General features: G+C 37.2%; 1 protein-coding gene across 1 annotated transcript in view; it reads left to right on the top strand.

The window, feature by feature from the left end:
* Positions 1-454: 454 nt before the first annotated feature.
* The window catches only part of TUSC3 (tumor suppressor candidate 3), a gene marked incomplete at both ends in the record, with an annotated part of 106,692 nt that continues 90,390 nt past the window's right edge, over positions 455-16,756 (top strand). Inside the window, one exon of the mRNA XM_082282677.1 lies at positions 455-580. Coding sequence (XP_082138803.1) covers positions 455-580 — 126 coding nt within the window. The remainder of the gene's footprint in view (positions 581-16,756) is intronic.

Genomic DNA, 16,756 nt, shown 5'->3' with positions numbered 1-16,756 from the left:
TTAATTCGAATTAATTGTACCAGCATATTACATTATATTCTTTTCTGTAGGGATGGCTTTGTGTGTGCATAATGAAATCTGAAAAGTGTATGTGCATAAACGTGTAAGAAAGAAGTCTGATACTTTGGGCTGGTTTTTGATGGGTTTTTTCGTCGGTGTTTTGTCTTGTCTGGCTTTGTTTTACAGTCTTGATTCAGGACTGCACTCTGTGCTCCAGGCAGCCGGCAGCTCGGAGCAGCAGTGAAGCTGCCAGCCCAGGCGGGCAGAACCCCCCAGGCCGGGCTGGGCGCCAGCGCTGCCCGCGGGCTCCGCGCAGAGCTGAGCGCGACCCCGCATCACACCCCCCGCAGAACTACATTTCCCAGGCGGCGCCGCGCCGCGGGGCGCTGCGATTGGCCGGGCGCGGGCCGGCTCGGCGTGGCGGTGCGGCAGGTGCCGCCGGCGGGGGCGGAACATGGCGCTGGGTGCCGGGGCGGCGTGGCGGCTGCCGCACCTGCCGGCCGGGGGCTGCCTCCCCCTGTTGCTGCTGCTGCTGCTCCTCCTCTGCGGACAGCTCGGGGGAGGACAGAAAAAGAAGGAGGTAGAGACGTTCGCTTCTTTCGCCATCGCGCCCGGCCGGCGGTGCCCTGTCGCGCTGCCTCCGTCTCCGGAGTCCCCGTGTCCCCGTCCGCCCGGCGCCCCCCGCCCGGCCTCCCCCCGCGCTCCGCCGGCCCCTCTCCCTCCCCGGCCCCGAGCGGGGCGCCGGCGGGGCGGAGGCGCCGGGCAGCCGCTGCCCATGCCCTGCTCGGGAGATGATGGCCGGCGGCGGCGTCTCCAGGGCAGCGGGAGCGCAGGGGCGTAGCGCCGGCATCGCGGTCCCCAGCGGGCTGTCGCTGCCCAGGCCGGGGCCGTGCGGTGTCGTGGGCCTTGAAATCACAGGTTCTGAGCCAGGAGGGGCAAGGGCCGCCGTCCTGCGCCGGGCAGGGCTGGGCTGCCGTCCGCGGTGGGCCAAGGTGGCTGGCAGACAGCCGGGGCGAGGAGCCCGCGGGAGATCGAAGTTAAACCCCGTGTTTGTGGTGCCAACTAAACGAAATGGCCAGAGTTAGTAACTAGCATCAAAGCGATGACAGCTGCTGTGTGTACGCGTGCAGGTGTACGTGATGGTACTTAAGGTGTCCTCTGGGTAAGAGAGATGTGGAGGAAGGAGCAGTTTTAATTCAAATTCATATCAACAGCTTATCTTCACCAGCTTTTGTATTTAAATTGGGAAATGTGCAAAAATGTGTAGTGTAGATACTTGCCTTTTTCAGGTTTCAGTGCTACTGGAGATGGCTACACTTCTCTTCCTAGGCTGCCCTAGGCTGCCAGGTTTTTGCATACTGAGTGCTAGGCTGCCCAGTAGGGTCTCTTTACAGTTTTACTGTAACTAGGAGTTAGCTTTTAGTTGAACTGTAGAGTTTTGTCATTTTTGGTTGTGGTGGTTTTTTTTTGTTTTTGTTTTTTTTTGTTTGGTTTTTTTTTGTTTTTTTGGGGTTTTTTTTTTGCATCTGTTAGTGTTGTGGGGAGGACTTGTGCTTTGTGGTAGTGGAAGAGAAGGAAAGAACAATTTTTGTAGCTGATGGTTTCTTTGAACTAGCAGCTCAGACAAAGAGAAGGATGGTCAAAATTTTTGAGTTTTGCTTGTTTTGTTTTTCGTTAAAGACTATGTAGGTTACTAAGGCTTATAGGCCAAAGATGTATAATGATAGGAATGTCTTTGCACTGGTGTCCAGTGACAAGAATGGAAGGAATGGCTTAAACCTATTTCAGGGGAAGTTCAGCTGTGATATTAGGAAAGAGTTCTTAACTGACAGAGTGGTTGTGCACACAACAAGGTACCCAGGGAAGTGCCCCAAGCCTGTGGGTGTTCAGGAGACATATGGACAATGTTTTTGTGCATATGGTTTAACTTTTAGGTTGCCCTGTGTGGAGTTGGATGGAATGTCCTTTCCAAATCACGATGTCCCTTCCAACTCAGTATTCTATGATTTTACAAGGCCAAAGTTAGTATGTAAAATTCTTACTAAGGTGTCTAAATTGTGGTCTGACTGTGTCTTACCAAGCTAAGTAATCTGATCATTGAGATAAATCACTTGGGCATCATTGTGAAAAATTCACTCTAGGCATTGTCTTTTCCACTCTTTCTGGAATGAGTAAGCAGTAAATGTGTTGCCCTTCTGCTGCTATAATTAACTTCTTTTCAAAACTTTAGCTTATTAGGTTTTCTTAATAAAATGTGTTTAATGTTTGACACTTTCGATTCTCTCTTGCTGTGATGTGCTGGCATTGCAACTTTTGTTGACACTTTCATGTGGAGTGCCAGCTGTGCTACCAAGATAGCTGAAATAATCTTTCTTTTAAGTGAAATCCTTTCCTAACAAGTAAATAATGACGAATTAAAATGGACATGTACAGCTACTTTTTAGAAAGTTTCCCAATCCTACTGTGGAGGTGGTAAATATAAACATAAAAGGATGGAAATGCTTGTTTGTTTGTCCACCTGCTTGGTGTTACGGTTCAAGCTGGTATTTATCCTCTGTAAAGCTTGTTATGCAGTGTTTTCATTTTTAACTGTTTTAAACTAACCCATCCCAGTCTTCTGGATCTTTCTTCTGCTATTTTTCATTCCTGTTTAATATTTTTATTTTAACATAATGGACTGCTCATACAGACAAACCCTTGGCTTTATGTAGACACAGTGTTATCTATGACTTCATCTTTACAGAAACTAATGCAATATTGCAAGTGCTTGCTTCACTTGAAATGCAGGTTATAAGTAAAGTGTAACTTAGGTTTTTTTTGGATTTTATACATTTTATGTTTCTGTGTTGTATATATAAAGTCTGGCTCCTCTTCTTGCCCTGTAACCCTCATGCTAAAAGCTGTAGTGGTTTACCCAATATATATGATGAGGAAAACATCTGTATGTTAAGAATTAAAATTGTACTTACTGTAAGTAGTTTGGAAATAACGTTTTAAAACTTTTCTGAGGGAAATTATGTGAATTGAAAGAGTGCAGGATCTTGTGCTGTGGGAGGTTCGTGTTCACAGCACTGTGCAGGAACACAGTGGTAACAGGTAAAGGTGATGGAGGTTAAATGTGTTAAGTGAACCAGAGATTTTCTATACAAAGAGTGGTAAGACTGACATAGCGTTTTTTGGAAGTTGGAAAAATGGTTGGACACACAGTGAATTGTTTCAAAGTGAACGCTGCTAGAGAAAAGCTAATGCAGTAGGGTTAAAATGTGTATCTCATGAGACAAAACCAACTCACATCTCAGTTTCCTCTTTTCTCTGTGCTTTATGTGTGTCTTTGTTGATGTGGTTGTCCAGAAAGAGAGGTAAAGGACTAGAGATAAGAAACTGCTTTCCCAATCAATTTTTTTAAAAAAACTTGATTACTTGAAAAATTCTTCAGAATTAGAACTTGAGCTGTTGGAATTAAAGCTTAAGGAAGGAATGTATTCTTGGTGAAGACAATGATTTTTTAAAATTAATTTATCTTTTTAAGTGTTGACTACATAGAAAAGTATGCATAAAGTCTGAACAATTGGAGGTGTCTGGATTAGTTGTATGAGCCTGGGAGAGGTGGAAATGACTTTGCAGAAAGGAGAGGACCGAGTTAAGATATTAGATGTTTCTGAAGGACTTGCTGCCAACAGAGAAGATGAATGGGGAAACTGGAACAGTCTGTTATAAATTTCTGTGTTGATTCTGAAATACGACATTAAAGCTGTATGTAGAAAATATGCAAGTTCTTAAATTGCTAAAATACATTGTCCTGTACAATAAAATATTCTTAATGATAACTAAAGAAACTGTCTTTCCTGGCAAATTACTGAGAAGTGCTAAGGTTGGTTTTAAATTTGATAAAACCTGCAAGAATTTAAAGAGCTGTTTGAAAAATAGATTTGAATTAGTAGATTATTAGTCATCTGGTTTAATGGAAGCTATTTTTAGAATGACTTCGTGAATTTATAAATCATTCCTATTGCTTTGCTTTAATCTTGCTGGATCCTTTTCTGTATTGTGGACATTCATGACAGCCTTCACAACTGAGGAGATAAAGAGAAAACACTGGACTGTCTAATTTGAAAATGAGATGAAGAAGCTCACATTTAGAAGCTAACTAGATTTGAAAAGCCTGCTTTTATGATTTTAATTTTGGTGCTGAACAGTATCTTTATGTAAAGTGAAGTAAAAAAAAGTTCTTGATTGTGAAGTAGCAGCAAGACACTGGAGAAGGACTGTTCTCTTAGAAATTATATACATAATAAGAGAAAATAATAATTGTTTCCACAGCATTTGAGATAATATATTTGTATTAACATACATGCATTTTCTGTTCCCAATCCTTTCAATGCTTTTTATATATCTTATACAAATTTGAGGTAGGTTAAACGATTAAAAAAATTAAAGGAATCAGAGTAATTCGCTTTGAAATACACTGCTTGGCTTTTTATTATACAATTTTTTGTGACTGAAACACATGGAAAGGGAACATTGGGTTTGCAATATTGAAAGCATTTCTCATCGAGGATGATGTTTGTTTTTGAGCTTTCAGGTGGGTGATTCAGAAGCTTGGTTAAATAACTGATATGCAGTTGGAGTAACTTTTTCTGGGGGTAAGTTTGTTATTACTGCTAAATCTGACACAGAGAAGGTATCTGCTTGGATCAACATACAAGCTTTCTTCAGGTGCAAGTATTTTGTTGAGCTTGAGTCTACTAAAAAAGATGCTGAAGACATACAAAAATATTGTAGTAATTTTACTCTTCTGTAATGCAAGGCTCTGTGATGCCCTAACCCTGATATTATTAAAGGATTTCAAGACTCATATATCTGTAATAGTTCTTTACCTTTTTCTCCCTGTCTCATTTCCCCAGCTAAGTGTAAAAGTTATGGCAGTTGTGAGAAATTGTGGGAGATAGAGTTGGAAGGACAATCTGATTGATAGTTTATCCCAAAGCTCAGCCCTGCTTTTATTATTCCTGGCAGATGTGTAGCTGATGTGCCTGTAGAAGTCTTTAGTGCTGGGGACTCTACAACTTCTGGCTTTTTTTTTTCCCCCCCAAAGATCTAACCTAAATTACTGTGTGTTCAAGGCCTACGTTTTTGAGCCTGTTATTTCTTGTCCTCATCATGACCATGAAGAACAGATTATTGTTCGACTGGCTGGTTGGGATTTTTTTTTTTTAATAAATAGAAGCAACTGTGTATTTTTTTTAAGGCTTAAAGTTTTAAATATGATAATTTTTTTGAGAGAATCTTCAGTCCTCAACATACTTTTCTGCTTTATGTGGAATTAACTGGGATAGATTGGCACTATCTCTTTGTTTCTGCACCACGTGTTTTTGTTTTCCTTTAGGTTTTCATAGTGAGCCTATCTTGTTTATTCACAGCTATTGATTGTTACCATGTTGCAGCTAGAATGGCATCTTCCACTTTAAAATGTCTTTCCTATCTAATTTCTGGTAGTGGTTCACTGTAAAGGTAGCAATTCTCACCCATTCAGAGCTAGAGCCAACAAAACCTGCTGTCCTTGGTCTTCGCTCCAAAATTGAAAGAGTACTACTTAGTTTCTTACTCTATCTCTTGGTGCTGTTTTCAGTGATCAGTAGCATTCTTCTGATGAATGTTCTGCATGCATATTTAATTGAAAGAAATATTAAGAAACACTGTAGAGTGAGTAGAGAAAAAGAAAAGAGGAAAAAAGATGTGTGATAAATGGGGAGTATTCAGCATATATTCAATTTCACATATAGTTTAATAAATAAATTCTTCCTTTTTCAGGATCTCTGATACTGTTTAAAAAACGTAGTGATAATTAAAACTCAAGTTTCTTCTCTTGGTCTACTGAAATTCTGTTTAACATTAAACTTGAGCATAGAGCCTTCTTGATCTTGTAATTGTGAAAATCTTGATTTTGGTCTCTAGACTGTGGAGCACAACATGTTTTTGCTTTCGAGACAGGATGCATGAAAGTGTTTGGCAGTTATACCAAATACAGACTCCTCTTTAAAAACTTTATTAAAAATTGAGATGTGGCAAAGGTTGAATCTGTGGAGGGAAATTCGGGCCTGAGAGTAGATTTGCCTTCAAGCCATTTTAAAGATGTATTTGAAGTGGAGATGTTATATTCATTTGTGTAATTGGACATTTTAACTATTGTTTCAGTAGAGAGAGAAGAGGTTTTTTTCAAACGATGCTTAAAGCTTTAAAATAAATGTTCTCAGTTTGAAGTGAAAAAACAGTGCTAGGTCATGCCTGAAACTGTAAAATTCATTAAATGCAGTTCTAAATGTTTTGCTCTACTCTGCCCTACAAAGAATGGGGACAGAGTACAGGATAAAAAAAATGTTTGCGAGAATTCTTTATTTTCTGCAGTTTTTTTACAACCCCATGAAGCATCTATATCCCTCTCTCTTTTATTTCTAATTAACCAAAGTTTTGCAGAAACTTGGCAAAACTGACTAGTAGTTTTGATTTTAACCAATCTGTATAGAAAACTTCAGTGACAGCATACAGTAAGTGAAATAAAGGATGCTTATAGTGGCCTGATAGCATTTTGTGATTGGATTACTGAAACTTTTCTGTCCCAGATGTCTCTGTTTGTCATCCTTGCTGTCATAAGACAGATCAGTGACATAATTGATCTTTTCCCCTGTTCTGTTCTATAACCGTTTATACAGCACATCCTGTGCAACCACATGGAAAATACAGATTGTATCTGCTTGAGTTCTGCATGCTCTGGAAAAATCAGTCAGTAAAATTAGAGTGGGAAAGCACTGGGTTTTTTGGATATTAGTTTGGGTCTTCAGATTTATTATCTTCATTTTTAAAAGTGTTTTCAAGGTCACATTTTTTTGGCTAAGATAATGGTCAGAACTAAAAAGGAACTTTACCTCGTATTTGGTTTAGGCCTCATTCTCTTGCTGTAATAAATCTGAAAGCAGTTATAATTTTAAAAAAATTGTTTTTTTATCTAATGCTATGAGGTTTCATAAAAATATGTAATAATATCTTCTTCATTGTTTGTGTATATCAAATGTAATAGCTATTCTTTGTTTTTTTGTTGCTACAACTTTCTATAATGAGGGATTGCCATGAAACAAATGGAAAGATACTTTATAGTGAACCTGAAAGCTACATTTTGGACAGGGAAACTCGTATTTTTCTGTGTGATTATCACAAGTCCTTCATATTCTAAGATAGTTAAACAAATTGATACATGCATTGAGTGGATTGCTTCTGACAGAATTCAAAAAAAGGCAATAATTTAGTTACAGAAAATAGTCCTGTTATATGGAAATGTACCCTTGCCATTGCAGGGTTCTTAATGAAAACACTCTTCTTCCTGAGTGCTAAAGTAGTGGCAGGACTTGGAGCATTTCTCTGGACAGACTGTGTTTCCATCTAATAGGATTTGCTATTAGGATTTTACTTTCTTCTGATGATTGTATCTGATAATACTATTCTGGAATTCCCCAAGTTCATAATCTCTTCTTAAGCAGTTGCAGTCCTTAGCCTAATTATGCCGTTCCATTAATTTTTCTCATTCTTTGCTGTTGAATGTAAAGCAACTAATTTTTGAATTTCAGATGAACTGGTCATTAAGCTTAGCAGAGTTTGGCTGTGTTGCATAGAACATTTTGTACATCAAGTTCATAACATAAGTGATAATTACAGTTATGCAGCCCCTCTGTGGAATGACATTTTGAGCTCACAGAGCTGCTCAAGGTTATAGGCTGTAGCATCTGCTGCTTGAAGGGTAGAAACCATTTTTTACTCTGCTTTTAGTTTGGCTTTTTCATAGTTTCAAATCACTATTGCTGTCTTCTCCACTAGTACAAAATTAGCATGTTCAGTTGCTTTCCTTATCAAATTGTCTTAAAAGGGCCAGTTATGAAAGAGTCTACTGAATTTTGGATATTGACATTTCTGTTTAGCTTTTAGAGGTTTTGCTGTGTATGTGTTCCTGTCTGAGCCGTGTGAATATCTCTTCAATGGAGATTTTTAAGCTTGTCAGGCAAAAGTGTCAGTAATATTGTAAAATTCCCATTTATAGTTTAAGGTTCATTTCTGGCATTTATTTTATAATTTATACTAAGCATTTTTGCCAATTTGATCGTTTTATGAAGTCTTTTGATACTTAGCCTGTTTTTCATGAAAAATAATTGATAGTTGTTCAGGTAATTAATTAGCTAATTCCCTTTATACTTTCCTATTTTCAGGTCATACATATACACATTCAGACTTTTTCACACATTTTCTTTTTAGATCATGTCAGTGGCAGGGCTGCATTCTGAATCTAAAGTTAGGCCTTTAACTCAAAACTTTGCTGTCATGCAAAAGTCTGTTTAGAATAATGAATTGTTATATTGCAGTGGTTTTCTGCACTATACTGAGGAATATGATTATTTTAACAATAAAGTATGAGTATTTTTGGTTGGTGCTGCTTAAACTTTCCTTTGTAATTGTAGCTGCTTTGTTTGCTTCAATGGTTCAAATTATTACTTAAAATATTTTGTTCTTTTTACTTCTCTTACTTATCAAGTCCCTATGACACACTTCTATTTTCAGTAGTAAACTGTAGTGAAATATAAATTAATTTAATCCATAATTACTAGATTCAGTTGAATAGTGATACACTAAAAATATTAAACTTAAAATTACTTTTATTTTTAATCCTAATAAAGTATTTTATTGTAAATCTTTGTCTTTCTATAAAAGACATAACTAGAGATTCAGATTCTGAAAGGGAGATAAATGTAGAGGATGAGAATGCTGAGCAGACAGAATGTTTAGAGAGAGAGAGAGTTCCTTTCTCTACTCTTGTTTTTCAAGTTTATCTAACAGTATAAAGAAGGTATTTGAGTATGGGTAGAAATCTGTTTTGACTGACACAGGTAATGCTCTTCTAGATACTCTAGTAGTTGCAGGGCTAGGGCTACATTCAGTGAAGGAATAAATTAGCTGTATCTACATATGTTTAGGTGTCTTTCCAAAGAGAGGAATTCAAGCTACAGTTATATGAGGGAGTTGTAGAGCAGTTTAATTAACAGGAGTAGAGCACCTCGTCATAGGTCACAGTACCGGCGCTCTGTGTAGTCAGTGATCTTGAACTAGGGAATACAAAATGCAGAAGCATGGTTCTGAAATCTTACCATTCTCCAGAATTTGGATACTTCAGTCAAAACAGTAAAGGCTGTGCTATTCAGAATATGTGCTGTAAAGTATTACGTGACTTCAGCTACAGGAGGAGAAGGTAGTGGTGATTGTATACTGATTCTTCAATAAGGATGACGTACATTGTCCTTAAAAATAATAACAATTTAAAAAGCAAAATAAAAATATAATAGCTTGATTAGAGTAGTATTTTCTTTTTTTTTTCATCACATGGTGATGTATTTAAGGTGATGTGGTTAAGGTGGTATATACTGTGGTTTCTGTTCAGATCATGTAAGGTGGTACAAGCATGCCTATTGATTATGGTTTACAGGATAGGTTTCAGGGATTTCTGAGATGTGGGACCTGAATACTTCCATGTGGGTGAAGATGATACTGAATACACTTGCCCTTACTTGAGTCAAACACTAAAATTTAGACGAGTGCACAAACGCAGGCAGCAATAAGTGGTTTTCATTTTCAAGTGAATCCTCTGCGATGCCTTTTACCAGGATGTTTTCAAATATCAGGTATTTTCAGATGATGCCTAGGGGAACTAATGCACTTGCTACCTTTTTTTACCTGACTCTTAAGTGGAGCTGTAACTTGATCTCACAGCCAAATATGGCATGTTTAAGTATAGGGCACTTTCAGAGGTCTAGAGATCATTGAGAGTTCTTTCTCCTCCATTACTGCCATGTCTGTGCAACTTAAAAGTTGGATGTGAGGCAGAATTACTATTTTGCAGATGTGTGTGGTTGATGAACTTGATTAGCTTCTATCCTCAGATCTAGCCAGTGAAAAACAAGTTAGCCTCAAGCGCAAACCTCCTGTCTGTTGTAACATTACACGTTCTTGTGGCTTAAATGGAAATCCCATCATGTGTTTCCTGAACATTGTTTCCCCATTTTTCCTCTGTTTTGGAGAATAAAGTGAACTTGCTGAAATCTGCTTCCTTGATAAAGCAGGACGGTTTTTTATCATTGGGCTGGAGGATAGAAAAAAATATTTATGGGAAAATAAAAACTATGAAGCCAAGTTCAATGATCAAATGTACTCAGAAGTAAGTGTCCTTAAATCTTTCTGAAATCTGTTAGAGGGCAGAAACTAGTACTGTGAAGTTATCTGAATTCCATATTAGTTTTGCATCACACTTCTAAATATTTTAGTCATGGTTTGTACTCTTGATAGCTGATGGCTCAACTCTAAAACATTTCAGTGGAAACTTTTTCCATTTTTCTGTTGTATGCCTGATTTCTACTAAAGCTTCCAATGGAAATGGAAAGTGAATGGCAGGAATTTCATAGGAATTTCAAGAAGAATGTCAGTCCTAGGAAGTTCAATCTAAAATTGAAGATGTTGGACTGTTCAGCCTCTTACTTGACCACAGCTGGTGGATTCAGTTAGGGACAATGTGACAGCACATAGAGTAGGTGAGCCAGGAATTGTTATGAAAAGGACAGGAATGGTGCATTAATGCTGAAGTTACTGTGTAAATATTTTCCTTCTGTTGTGAGGTACTTTTTCTTCTGAGCTAGGTGTGGATGGAAGCTCTTGTCTAAGTTTTTTTTCAGATCTCTGTTTATTGATAGCAGTGCACTAACTTCATTAGTGAGCACTTTGTTTCGAAGCAAAGATAAAGTTATTAATATCTGCTGGACAGACTCTAGATATTATAACTGGTTTTTATTTTCTTCATGCTTTTTTGGGTTTAGGGCGATACCAAAATTGGCCGGAGAATAAATAACCTTTCTAGCACAATTTGAAGAATTAGCGCTCATTCTTTATTACAGCACTGCACACGTCTGGAGGATTTGTCCTCTAATTGAATGTGTCTCATGAAATTTTACAACGGGGTATTTATTCCATCATGACCATACATAGTCATTATTACATCCTTCCAAGTTAATTTATAAACATCACTTTTCCTAGAACTAATTTATATGCCTCTGCCCCTTACTGGAAGTCTTTTTATGGTCTTAGAGGGTCATCAGAAGATGGTTGTTCACTGAGAGCCCCTAAAATTGTAAGTGACCTTGCCTTGAACTTCCCTTAGGGCATGCACTATATTTGCTTGTTACATAACTGCCAGAAAACCACTTAGGTTCCTCATTACCTGACTATCCACTGGTTCCAGCTACATTTACAATCCTCTGTCTACTTGTACATTCTTTTATCTACTTTGCTAGTTAGTCTTTAAGCTCTATTTTGCAACTCCGAGGGATCTGAAAATTTCTCTTCTCCCTGTTGTCTGTTGGGGCATTGCTAATGATTTTCCACTTCAAATGCATTGTAAGCGTTTTCATTTTTTTGTTTTCTCTAAGCTGAATAAATCAGTGTGGAGCTGTGGGTGTGTGTGCCTGTATATGCACACATGTACATGTACACACATTGGTTTGCCTTGGCCTTGATGAAATAACATTTGCCTTGGTGTTGACATCTGTGGGCTTTTGTCCTGTAACTCTAGATGCTGTAAATGATCAAAGTGCTTTAACCAGACTTCATGGAGAATGTAGCTTTCAGAGTAAAACTTTAAACTAAAATGCCCTCATGTAACTGCATATTGGTTTGTGAGGCTGCTAACATAATGCAATTTCTTTGAAAGTAATAGTGACCTGAAATTCTGCTTTAGTACATGAAGAAGGCAGTCCTCATCTGATTTGCCATCTTGTATTTTAGTCCATTCAGTGCACAGAAACTAAGCTTTCTTAAGTCATTGTGTGCTGTGAACTAGTAACATTCACAATAGGAGTTAAATTTTCGATTAAATGTGACATCTCAGCCTTTTCTACAGTAGAATTATGGTTGAAACATGTCTGGGAATCTGATACAGTGGGAGCAGTTGATATTAATTTGATTTCTGGGAGATTTTATGCTGCTTCACATAAAGTACCCTGAACACTTGTATGTCTGCTCCTCTGGATGTTTGTATCCTCTTCAGATGATCTTCATTATTGTTTTAATTCAAAAAGCTCCTACTATGAAGTATATCAGTTGTTTTCCCCCTCTAGAGCATTGTTTGCACTCTGAACTGTCCTCTTATACCGACAAAGAGATTTGGAGAATGTTGCAGAATTCACTGGGCCACAGAGGAGTGACAGGAGGGAAGATAATTTTCTAGCTGAATGATGATCATTTGAAAGAGGAAAGTCCTGGGTTCCCACAGCTATTTATACATTTAATCCAATAACTGTTCAGTGTAAAACATTGTAATACAATCTGTTCAAGTAGGTTTACTTGTCCGCCATCTGGACATGAGTACTGCCTGCCAAACCAGTTGGGAGGGCAGTAAAAGAAATCAAGGTTACTTTAAAGTAGTGAGGGCTTCTTAGGATAACCTCAGTACACTTGCTTTCTCCATTTAAGCAGCTATCACCTCAGTTGTAGCTTTCTGTGACAGCAGAGATGGCTGAAGGAACTAAGTATAGAATGCACTATGCCCAGTGCTCAAAGAGCCAGCCCTGGAATATTTAAAGATAGTAGAGGCCTTGGTGGGAACATAAAGGTGCTCAAATCTGCATTTTGCTTTTGGTATTCCAGGCTGTTTGGATATTACAAGAATATAGAGCAAGGGGAGATTACACAAAATCTAATGTTTTGTAAGTACCTGGTGGCAGACAGGAGAAGCTTGTTCACCTTTAGAATTGCCCAGTCTGGTTTCAATTTCTGTTTGCTCTAGATCCAAATTCCTTGTTAACTACTCTGTGTGGATTAATCCAAGTGCCTTGTTACTTCTAAAGATATCAAGCAAAAGAGAGTATAGCACAAGATTATAATGATTTCATCTATAGGTGGTCAAATACCACATTATTTGACTTCGTTTTAATGAAATGATAAATGAGAGGAGAGACACTAAAGTTGATTAATTTTAGTGCAAAATATTTTATACTTTAGAAAACATATTAGCAAGTGGGCTACACCAGAAAGCAGTGAAGCCTAAAGTCACCCCCCTCTAGAATTCTGTTATGTAACTATTGGAGCTTTAGCCAGCTGTAGGGCCATCTGTAGCAGTACTGATGAAGATGGTCCCAGCTGTGTAAGAACTGAATATTTCCCTCCTTATCCCCTTCATAAGGTTAGGATGGGTATGATGGCACCTTAGGTGTGTTCATTTTACAAGAGCCTCAAATGAGTAATGTTAGATAGGTTGTAAGTTCAAGTATATATTGCACATTCAGGTGACATGTTGAATCATAGAAAATAGAACTTTAATTGCATTTTTTTGTCCCACCATATTAAAGTGATATAATTATGGTTGTGTTAGTGTATTAATCTATCAACATGTATCTTAAGTGATTCAAAAATCTAGCTGAAGCTGTTCGGTTATAGCAACATCAGTTTTTTTGAGCAATGAATGCATTGTGCTGTCATGCAGAACTCACGCTTGCTTGGCAGTGAGGGAGAAAATTACGAGTTCATTAGCTGATACAGCAGCTTTGTTTTCAAAACTAATTTGATGTCTTTACTTCTCCCAAGTGAAAATGGAACTTTTCCTGAATCTAATGAACGGTTTTGATAGTAAAAATGTTCTGGAGGAAACACGTTTTCACTCAAGTCTTTTATGGTGAATCTTGAGTCTACAAAGAATTAAAAAAGTGTGCTTTAAAAATGGGCTTAGAGAGGTGACTATAGTCACCTTTTCTGAGAAGGAAAAAGGCATAGAATTAGAAATTTGATTTCATGTTAATTTTAGAAGCTAATTTCAGAAGGTAGAAATTTAGACTTCATGATATTATGAGAAAGTTTTTATGAGGATGAAATATAATTTTGGTAAACACATCATATTTTTATTTTTTTAATGTAGACATTTCATTCCACCTCCAGTTTCCTCAGTGTGAGTTTCAGTTATTCACTATTAGGTGCCTGAATTTTTAATATTCAACATAGAAAATAATGCTGAGTATTGGTGTTTAAACTGCAGTTTCTTAACATATTTAAACTATTGGGTTTTGCATTAAAGCTTCCTGACTGCTTGTACAGTCATGATTTAATATTCCACAATGAATTTTTGCTTTAGTTGTATTAATCTCATTGTTTCTAATTTAGATAAAATATGTGCTGGTATCTATGAATAGTTTTTCCTTAAACTACTCAGAAATAGATCTAAAAGTGCAAAGTAATTATTTTATATTAAAAGGATTAAGTGATTTATCTGTCACTAGATATTGTCTACCTCCTGTTGAACCACAGAATCCATTCATTAACTTAGCACCATGCTATGTCCTTTCTCTTCTGATGAATTACTTACTGGGAAGGTAGTATTCTGATTAAAGGAACTCCTGCTCAGGAAATTGTAATACTTCTGTTTCTTAATGTATGGGTAAATGGCAAGTATGCCAGAACCTCATGTGGATAGCTGAGAGAAGTAAAAGGTTTTGTTGTTTGAAAATGCTGAGATACTAGCCACGAGGAAGAATGCTAAGCTTAGTGGTTCTATCATATTTATGTGTGTGTTTTTGCCTCCTGAGAAACAAAATTTGCTAGGAAACTCTGACATTAAAGTGATCAATGAATGGATGGCACAATAAAATAAAACTATGGAGAGTAAATGTCAGAGGTGGTAAAGAATTTATGAATAATCATTAGTAATCAAATGACAGTGAAATAGTGTGAGGGTAGATGAAGTCTCTCACAATGACCATGAGTCGTGATGAAAAGTTTGAAGAAAGTATTAGAAGATGTAGTAGTCTGAAACATACATTAAAATAGGGGTAATGGCTGTAATACACAAGTTGCCTAATTTTCATAAGTGAAGCTTACATTCAATTAATCGTGATGCCTTTAAAACTTTTCCTATTGCATAGTTTTCTAACTTTTTAAATTGCTTGTAAAATCTCTTTACTGAAATGTTTTATCATAAGAGAAAGAAGGAAAAAGATGGTTTTGCATATCTTGAAAAGAAAGAAGGAAAAATCAAGTCTGAACTTGCATCCAAACTTTAGTGATTAAATAGTTGTGTCATATGAACATTTCTTTGTTACAATTTATCATTTCTGACAAGAAGAAAAAATGTGAATTTTCCTTAATATGAAGTAGGATTTCTGTTAATTTCCATGCTCTGCTTTGGATCCTTCACTTTCTGGTCTGATAGTAGGTTGTCCATTAAATTGACTGGATCATGTTGCTACTGTTAACCATGTAAAGTGCTGTAGATATTTTTGATTGTCTTTGATAAGTTCTGTTAATGTCCTAAAATTGTACCTCTCTTTAGAGAGGCAGATTGTCTGATATTTGGAGAAAAAAAATTTCAAATAATTTCTTCATCCTGGAAGAGCTGACCTTGAAACTGAAGTGGGCTTTCACTAATTTTATGTGAAGCTATGAAACAAGGTAGTACTTTCTGAAATCCTTGTAGAAAAAGGAATTTGCTGTCTTACTTTCTCAGCTTGAGAGGGAGACATGGCAAGGACTGCCCCCTGCTAAAGTCATCTGCAGACTTCAGGTATTTGAATTCACTTGTTAGATATGTAACTGGTTTCCTGTGTAACGTCTTTGGTTGCTTGTCCATTTTACAAACTGTAAAGGTTGGTACTTCTTTTTTTTTTTCCTCGCTTTTTCCATTTAATAGCAAAGAAAGGGGTATACATTGCTTTTTGGGTTTTTTCCTCTTTTTTTTTTTTTTGTTATTTTTGAAGTATGGCAACACAAATTCTTTTTCATTCTTTTTGGAATAAGTAGCGGTCTTTGGTATGTGCTCTGTGCCTTTCTTAGAAGCAAATAATGTGTCAAAGTTAGTAAATTTAATTTTGGAAAAAAAATGCTGTAAGTACTCATGATAGGTTTTGTCAATCTGCAAAAGCACTGTTAGACCTAAAAGAATTTATGAAATTTAGTTCTGTGTGTTACGGTATTTTCTGAAAGCAGAAGAAAACTAAATGTATAATAGAAGTCCATCAAATATTTATGGTTGCACATGGTCAAGAAAACCCAGTTTTCCTGGTGTCTTTTGAAACTTTGACAATGCCAGCATCATATATTTTCACATTGAAAAAGTATTGATGCAAGGGTGCATATTTTTCTAATTTTACACAACTCTCGCCATAATGCTCATAAAGAAAAAGCATAATAGTAGGTCTGTCTCTTATAATCTTGTATCCTTCCTCTGATAGGGATTCTGCAGATTTTTGACATTTCTAGTCATCTTCTAATACAGTTTGTCACTGCCTTTTCCACATGTTTTTTCTTTGGTTTTTCAAGGTATAACTTGTTTTCCAAACCCTCTGGGTTTTTATAAAATGCAGATTCACCAGCTGCATGCTCAAGTTGGTACAAGAAAAGTTACTTTTTTTTCTTACTGTGACTACGTTAATATTCTGTTTAACCTAAAAGTCTCCTTTATTTCCTTCCTATATCCCAGGTGGTGGGGTTTTATTGTTTGTGTCTGGATTGATTCTTGTAATTTAGTTCCTATTTTTTTTAGTTTTTGTTATTATCTTAGCTTTTTCTGTTTTCTCTAGAAATAGAATATTCACATATATTGGCACAAACTTAAAGCCTGCTCAACTCAGAGAGCAGACTTCATCTGGGAACATTTGTGGCTGCCCTGGGGAAAGTTATGCATGTATTTTCT

This window comes from Coloeus monedula (genome assembly GCF_965178545.1).
Source record: "Coloeus monedula genome assembly, chromosome: 5".
Lineage (NCBI taxonomy): Eukaryota > Metazoa > Chordata > Aves > Passeriformes > Corvidae > Coloeus > Coloeus monedula.
This window is presented reverse-complemented; position numbering and strand designations above follow the sequence as displayed.